Raw genomic sequence first — 8469 nt, 5'->3', positions numbered from 1 at the left:
TTCCCTTTTAAGTATGAATTATACCGTCTTTGACTCTTTATTGGTATATGAACGTGAAATTGTTAACACGCATTGATTCAGAAACCTTAGCAGGAACAAAAGTAGAGCAAATATACATCACAATTCTAAGGCAAGCATCTCGCAAGGTGTACATCATCTACTAGTCCGGAATCACACTTTAGTCCAGTTGGAAGTTGGCCTTCTTTCTCTAAATATTGCTTTCTTAATATGCGGAACTTCATATTAGCTCTAATAATTGCGTATGGGAATTTGGTTTTAAATATTGAGGCTATGTATTAATTAATAGGGATATTGTGGTAAAATACTCATGTCAATCATTGTTTCTTAAGGGGTATGCGTGAAAAGTTCAAAGTGATCAAGTAAAAGCGAACGGAGGAGGAAGTACTTAAAAAAGGAAATAAGTAATTTTAGTCTTTTATAATCAAAGGATGATTGTTTTTGAGCATAAAAAGTGCGCCCTCCAAGCTTCCTTCAGAAAATACACAATTTTCTCGGGCTGCACCGCCAAAAATGAAAGAAAGGAAATCTGAAAGCGCTAAGAAAAAAGACATGTTGTGAAAGAAAGGAAATCTGAAAATACACAATTTTCTCGGGCTTCACCGCCAAAAATGAAAGAAAGGAAATCTGAAAGCGCTAAGAAAAAAGACACGGAGTGACCATGACTCACGTCACATAATCAATTTATAAGACAATACGCCACAAAATGTGCTAATTTCTATAGCAAATTTTCCCCAGCTTGACCAAATATTCAGAATAGACAAGTATGTACATTCAGTAAGTATAGTCAAGTACCACCATAAGGAATGATGCAACAGGAAGCAGGCCACTACAACACTCCAAAATAATCATCAGAATCGGATTCATAATAATCATCATCAAATTCCTCATCATCATCAAATTCCTCATCATCTTCATCAGAATCTAAAATGTAATCCTCGTCCCAAAGCTTACAGGAGCAAGATGCTTTCTTGTCCTTCCATGGTGCCCCGCATGTATAACAAAATTCATAGCCACATCTGTACAAACAGGCAAAAATATTGTTAATATAGTTATATATATACAACACTACACAATTGTAATAAACAGAGACAGAAATTGAGTAGTCAAGTAGGTATCACGTGTGACCACAAGTGAGGAAGAGCGAAACATCTAAGAGAACAGATCACTAGTTCATCTTCGGTCTTCGGGCTCTATTACACAGAAAAATAAAAAATATAATAGTCACTACCTCTACCCCCTCAGACTTTTGGTTGTCCTTCTAGCACTGTAGCACATATTAAGATCTCATAGGAGTACTTTTTAATGGTAAAAATAAATTCATATGCAATAATCTATCGACCTCCTATACATGGCTCCCAATGCAGAGCAGGAATAAAAGATGTTTATTATCTGTGGGTACTAATATGATCAATTAAAGCAGAAAGTGCAGGTACTAACCCGTACATACAAGTGTTAGTTGGAAAGTGGTCACTACCATAAGTTGAAAAACAGACCAAGACATATTAGCCAGAATTGTTAAAGAAAAAAAGAACCGATATACTTATTCTGAGTTCATCCAATGTCATGACATTAATACGGAGAGTAGTCGTATGTATAAGAACCCAGGCTTACACAAGAGATGTCAATCTCCCATTATCCGCAAAGACCAGAGGTAGCACACTTTCATTACGTTGGAAACATGTACCTCTACACTGAACCCGGAGAGTAAACTTCCAGTAAAATATTGCACAAATATATTCACTAACGTACTTCCTTTTCCTGATTATAGTGGTGTACAACCACTTTTGCGCACCTCGACTAATTCCACTAGATACCTACTACCTCCCACCAATATAGGTATCGGGTAACTCCCACCAAGGCTTCAACGAATGAGAAGAAATTACCTAGTGTTTTATTGCCACCTCTTCGATTTGAACCTGAGAGCTTAAGGTTCTTTCAGGCTTCATTGACCACTAGGCGACACCCTTGGGTGCCTAAAATACTCTTTATTGATAAGTATAATCACTAAAATGCTTAAGAATATGTCCAGCGGATATTGAACCAGCTGGATAACCTAAGTCCTCCGCTCCACCAATATGGAGGGGATGGGGGATGAAATAGAAAGCAACAGTGTAATGCCAGAGCAGGACACCACAGTTGAAAGATCTATTAATATCACTGAAATAGGAATTGAACAAGTAATCAGAGTGCAAAAATAGCTAGCATGAATATCTTTTAAAAGATCAATAGCAGGCATAAGTATGTAGAACAAACTATTTTATCGCTGAGGCCTCGCATGCAACAAAGTCACGTTAAGAAAGAATGGATACTGCAATAGAGGTTACAAGTGAAAAGAAAGAGCAGTCAAAAAGTAACCAAAAAAAGATCAGCAGGGTTTGGTTCAACGCATGAATATGTAGAACAGACTATAATAGATGCCATATCGTTCGGTTCAATAGGCATGTCCAACAACATGCAACAAGTTGGGTTATTCTTGATCTTTTTTTCTTGAAGAGGGGGGGATGATGATGCAAGGCAGCGACAAACTTCCAGTTCAACAATAGAGTGGAGCATATAGTTTAATAGTGTTTACTTGATCCAGTCTAACTATCATGGAGATCATAAATAGCAAATGGTTATATTTGGGTTAAGCTGGTTTAGCAGTGGGTTCATATCCTAAAATCACATCAAACTGAAGAATAATTTAGATAGCATGAAACATATTGACAGGACATACTACTTGCATCAAGGAAAAAGGGATGTCATTTGACTAACGTGATTACACAATTTGAGAGTTTACTTATTTCATGTTTGGGTCAAACAAATGGAAATTGAACACCCATGTCTTTACCTGCAAGTCATGTGATAGCACCCTGCAGCAAGTTCAATCATGTGGTTGCACTTTATACATTGGCGCCACAAATTCACTGCTGCCAGATTTTTCAACTTAACATCTTCTGGAGGATTAGGATTTCTCCTTCTATACTCAGAGCACGTGATACCCGAGTGCCAAGGAACTTTGCAATCGATGCAAAACAGGCCATTGCATGTCGTACATTTCCTGATTCCACATCTTTCAGCTACTACAAAGGCCCCCTTAGAATATTCTAAAACTTCAGATTTTGACATTAATGCTGAGCACTTTGGGTAAGGGCAATAAACTTTTTCAGTCACAGGGATAGAAGCTTCCTTAATGCGTTGCTTCATCATATCAATTAACTTGGGGGTCAAAAATTTAATGCAGCTATCCAGTTTTAGATCAGAATTGCAGTCAGCATGAGGACACTTAGGCACCATACCATGAAGCAGCTTCACTTCAACATGTTGTTTCATACAGGAGACACAATAGCGGTGCCTACAACCATCAACTGAGAAAATCTTGCCAATATCTGTCTCTTCCAAACAAATAACACAAGTTTCGTACACATTTCCAGAAGCAGCTGACTCTGCTACTTTCTTAATTTGGGAAGCCATTGCCTCTCTTGCAAATTTAAATGCAAAAATAATTTCATTTCGAGACACAAATGAAGGCTGGCAAAACAAAAACTTTTGTCGAAGCAGAACCACTTGATTTAGTAAAGCAGCAACCTTCCGCTGTTTGGCTGACCATCGGCCTGTAATCTACAGTTCCCAAAACACATGATTTCAGCAAATTAAGCACTGTAGAAAGCTTGAGTGATATTCAGCAGTTCAAGATATGACTGCAAAACCAAACAGTAAGGTAGTAGATCTTGAATTTTGTGCTAAAACTTACCCTACCAAGTATAGAATCCCTTTTTCCCTTTACTGTTGATAGACAAAAATAAATTCAATTAACAAAGGCAACAAACCAGTTTGAGCCATAACTTTTAGGAAAGATAAATTATTCTTTTGTCAAGGTATCTTAAAAGAAAAGACTGCAGAAGGAAACCTTTGACTTGTGTAAATCGTAAAATTGAGATAACATTCAATTAAACAGCTCCTCAGATATCTATGTAGGCTTACACATATGAGATCATTCTTCTCACAATACCAGGCAGACAATACAGCGATCCCGTACTATTTTTATGTCAGGAAAATCTTTAGCTCGTTAATCCAGAACATAGAAATGTCCTTGTATTGATTTGCTTCATGAACCTGGACAAACATTATATTTACATGTATCCTGATATGTATTTTTTGATAACCATGTAACCTGATATGTTTTGTTAATAGAAGAACAATGTGCCAGTAGATAGCTAGGAATGAGCTCCAGTCACTAATCTTCTGGAGTCCCAGAAGTCAAAAAACAGATTTACTGAAAGCCCAAAAACTCTTTACTGATCCTAGTTGCTTGGACTTTACGGTGTAAAGCTTAATACTCCCTTCGTCGGTTCGTCCCAATTTATACGGCACTAATTCAATTTTGGGATGTCACGAATCATTTGACATCATTCCACTTGCATACAATTTTCACAACTTCCAAGAATTCAAACTCGTTACTATTCGCATGTTGCATTTGATGTATTTTTTTCTCAATCAAACTAATCTTTTAACCATTATCTTAATCTTTCTTCTATTGTCCAGTCAAATACTGTCTACAAAATGGAATGGAAGGGCGCCCAAGGGTGCTGTGGCAGAACAACATGTAAGGAAGTGGGGATTGAATCCCCTTCACCCAAAAATTACACTGCAGCATGGGAAACATAATTTTTTGTGTATAAATATATAAATTTTTGAATCCTCATGAAGTAAAACAAAATGTGGCAAGTGGTTCAAAAATACTACATGTGGCATTTATACATTTTGTATAAATCCCCTTATAAGAATTTCTGGTTCCGCCAAGGGTGTGACTTAATGATCAATGATTATGAATGAATCTCAAGAGACCAGGGTTCAAATATTGGCCGAGGCAAAAAAGGTTAGGTGCTGGGATATCTAATCTATGTATAACTAGCCTATGGACAACAAAACCTCACATTGCAACGCCAATATTGAAACACCATGAATATTAACTGATTAACTGATAAAATGTTAGGTGATGAGATAACTAATAGCAGTATTAGCAATACTGTACAGGTATTATTATTCTTATAACAATCCTTGCATTATATCCCTTATATAACTAGCCTATGGACCAACCAAGCAGAGTTACCCTACCCCTTCATGGGAAAATTACACTCTGTATATAGGCCAAAATTCTGTGTTTTTAAATGTATATGCAATATATGTTGAATTATACATCAAAAATTTATAATATATGTTGAATTCCCTTAGACTTCTTCATGCGTTTACTTCATAGTTTGAATCCCTTAAGTGAAAATCACATTAAACACCAAGACAAAATTAACTGATAAAATGAAACATGCGTGCGGGACTTACAAATTGGAAAATGGGAAAGTAATCACAATAGAACACGACCCTTTTCAAATCCAAAGCGATGGCAGCATTCAAACCCTCAATAAGGGCCTTAAACTCAATGCACTGGCGATTCATCGCACTTCCATAAAAAGGCTTCCTCATTTCGAACAACAATTCATCTCTCGAATCGCATATGGCAACTCCAATCCCACCAAAAACCACCTTCGGTGAATAATTCTCCACCAAACCCTTGAAATAAACCCTAAAAACCTCCTTGTCCACATTTTCTGACGTGCCTTCCCCGAACGGACGCTCGAAATTATCGCCATCATTTTGCCACTCATCCTCCGGCATACGAAGTATCTCCTGAGCAACACGGTGATCGTGAATTCGCTGGTGAAGATCGTCGCGTAATTTTCGAAATTCCAATTCACTGAGCTTGCGATCGTCGATTTCTCGCTCGAGATTAAGGAGTTCTGATGACTGTACTTCAGCGAAAGAGGGATTTGGGTTGGGGTTGGAGGGGAGTGGAGTGGGGGTGGGTGTGGAGGTAGAGGTGGAGGGTTGAAGAGATAAGGAGGCGCTTATAGCTTCTTGGAGTTGGAGTTGAAAGGCGAAGTCCAAGTCGGAGTCCACGTCACGCGCCGCCATGAGTTCACGGCGTTGCTCGGCGGCGAGAGTTTTGAGGTCTTCAGTGTCTACGTCGAATGACATGTTGGAACAAGCAGTATTTGTGTTTTAGGAGTAGTAAAAATGGGTCCCTGCCACCCCTTTATAATAATTGGAATCTCAACGACTGGAGTACTTTCCCGCTATTAGAATGTCCCTGTAATCTATCCATATTTCCACAATCTCAAATTGAATATGCATAAAAAGTTACAACTCCCTCTTTTTCTCTTTCTTTTTACCATATATTTGTTATCTTTCGTGTCACCATCCGTAATTTCACCGTCGTAACCGTAATACGCTTAATATTTCACTTGCTAGGCAAGCTAATATAAGCTAGATTAATTATTTATTTTTACCAATTTAAAACAAAACATTGACAACAATAATAATAAAAGTCTGAAATAGAGTGATATAACACCGGACAACAAAAACTAAACATATCCCAAAACTTAGAGTCACGAATACACGAGCATCTAGAATACTATAAATAAATTTTAGACAAATAAGACTGTTTTGAAACAAAATAAACAGTAATTGGGGAAATAAATGGGGACTTCGGGGCTGCGGACGCCATGCAGCTACATCTCAAGTCTCCTCAAATAGCTAAGTCCGAGCAGTCTCACTACGCACTACTGAGATCAACTCTGGTGTCTGCACAAGAAGTGCAGAAGTGTAGCGTGAGTACAACCGACCCAATGTACTCCGTAAGTGTCGAGCCTAACCTCGACGAGATAGTGACGGTGCTATGACACCTACATCAAACCCTGCACAGACACACACACAAAAACAACAATCAAAAGGGGATATGCGAAAAGGGAAATATCATAAAAACAACGAGTAAGAAATCACCTAACAACATATTTCGAAATAAGCAACAATATAACCAAGTAAATCATCAATCCGAAATCAATTAAAGCAATGATATGAAAATGACACGACATCATCCTTCGTACTTTTAGTCTCGTCCTCACCATGTAATATCATAAAAAAAATGGCGCGACATCACGCTTTGTGCTTTTGCACTCAAATCGCTCAATATATGATAATGAATGCAAATAAAGTACATCAACACCTTTATGCTTTTTTCTCTTCCTCACCAAGCAACAATACAAATTCGAATAATAAAACAAGTCGGGGAGATAATTTCTCTTCAATTATAGTGCCATGATATCAAACTCAACCTTCAAATATCCAACATATTTGAAATAAATAATAAATACGAAATGGATACTTAAAAGAAGTAATAACCTTACCTAAGCATGGAAAACTTAATCAATGGAACAATATATTACCAAGAAATAATTTCCACCCGCATGCTTTAACCTAATGATAACGCATAGATATTCGTCACCTCACATATATGTTGTCTCCAAACATAAAACACGTAGCAGATAGGCTAACAAGTACTAATCCCTCAAGTCAAGGTTAATCACGATACTTACCCCGCTTAGAACCAAATCAAAGCACAACCGCAACTTTCCCCCTAGAATTAGCCTTCAAACCAATCAAATCTAGCCAAATATAGTTGAAATAATTCAAAATAAATTTTAGAAACTACCAATGAGTGAAAAAGATTCATCTAATGAATTTGAAAAAAGTCAACAAAAGCCTGCTTAGTCAAAACCCAAGATTCGGACTAAAATCTAATTACTCATTCACCTCTGAACCCAATCATGTAATTAGTTTCAAAATTTGACCTCAATTTGAGGTATAAATCCCAATTTCTCAAAATTCCCAATTTCTACCTAAATCCCTAATTTCTACTATGAAAAAACATCGATTAAAGGTTAAAAACTAGTGGGCGTTTATGAAAATATAAGGAAACAAGTTAAAATCTACTAACCAATGAAGTGGAGATAAAAAAAACTCTTCAAAATCGCCTCTAGGCCAATCTCAAACTTGAAAATGGTGAAAAACGAGAAGAATCTCGATTTTTAGAAGGTTTAAATCACTGGTGCCAAGTGTTATTTGCGTTCGCGAGATACTCTTTGCGTTAGAAATGGCCTCACCCCTGGTCCTTCGCATTAACAAGCCTGGGCTCGCGTTCATGTAGAGTACAGAACCGCCTCCCCCCAGAATCCCATATCCCTTCGCGTTCGCGTGAGTATGATCGTGTCCGCGAAGGGTAATCCCGCTACTGTTTCGCGTTCGTGACCATGTTCCCGCGTTTGCGATGAAGAAACTCGCCCCTAGTCGCGAGAGTAGCTTCGCGATCACGAAGCACAATGCACCAGACATCAACAATTAGCTGAAATCAGCAATTTTTCAAGTTCAAAATGGTCTGTAGCCTATCCGAAACTCAGCCGAGCCCCTCGGGCTCCAAACTATACATACATACAAGTGTAATAACATCAAACGAACTTGTTCGCGTGATCAAAATATAAAAATAAAACCAAGAACTACGAATCAGATATCAAAATGCATGAAATTTGTAAAGAAACTCAAGAATTTCCAAATTCACAACTGAGCGTCTGAATCCTA

The 8469-nt window shown here is 37.7% G+C and overlaps 1 protein-coding gene across 1 annotated transcript; it reads right to left on the bottom strand.

The window, feature by feature from the left end:
- Positions 1-674: 674 nt before the first annotated feature.
- Positions 675-6100, bottom strand: LOC104238731 (E3 ubiquitin-protein ligase RSL1). Its single transcript, XM_009793192.2, has 3 exons — positions 5341-6100; positions 2852-3621; positions 675-1037 (listed from the first exon to the last, which is right to left on the bottom strand). Exons 1-3 carry the CDS (start codon positions 6031-6033, stop codon positions 848-850), a joined length of 1653 nt encoding a protein of 550 aa, XP_009791494.1. The 5' UTR covers positions 6034-6100; the 3' UTR covers positions 675-847.
- Between the last annotated feature and the right edge of the window lie 2369 nt (positions 6101-8469).

The sequence above is a fragment of the Nicotiana sylvestris genome, chromosome 11 (assembly GCF_000393655.2).
Source record: "Nicotiana sylvestris chromosome 11, ASM39365v2, whole genome shotgun sequence".
NCBI lineage: Eukaryota > Viridiplantae > Streptophyta > Magnoliopsida > Solanales > Solanaceae > Nicotiana > Nicotiana sylvestris.
The sequence above is the reverse complement of the archived record's forward strand: the minus strand, read 5'-3'. Positions and strand labels throughout refer to the sequence as shown.

Excerpts from the sequence above, each read along its gene's own strand:
- LOC104238731 (XM_009793192.2), bottom strand. The coding sequence starts at position 6,033 with ATGTCATTCGACGTAGACACTGAAGACCTCAAAACTCTCGCCGCCGAG. Across the intron at positions 3,622-5,340 it reads ACTTTCCCATTTTCCAATTT|ATTACAGGCCGATGGTCAGC; the intron begins GTAAGTCCCGCA and ends TGGGAACTGTAG. Across the intron at positions 1,038-2,851 it reads TGCTATCACATGACTTGCAG|ATGTGGCTATGAATTTTGTT; the intron begins GTAAAGACATGG and ends CTGTTTGTACAG.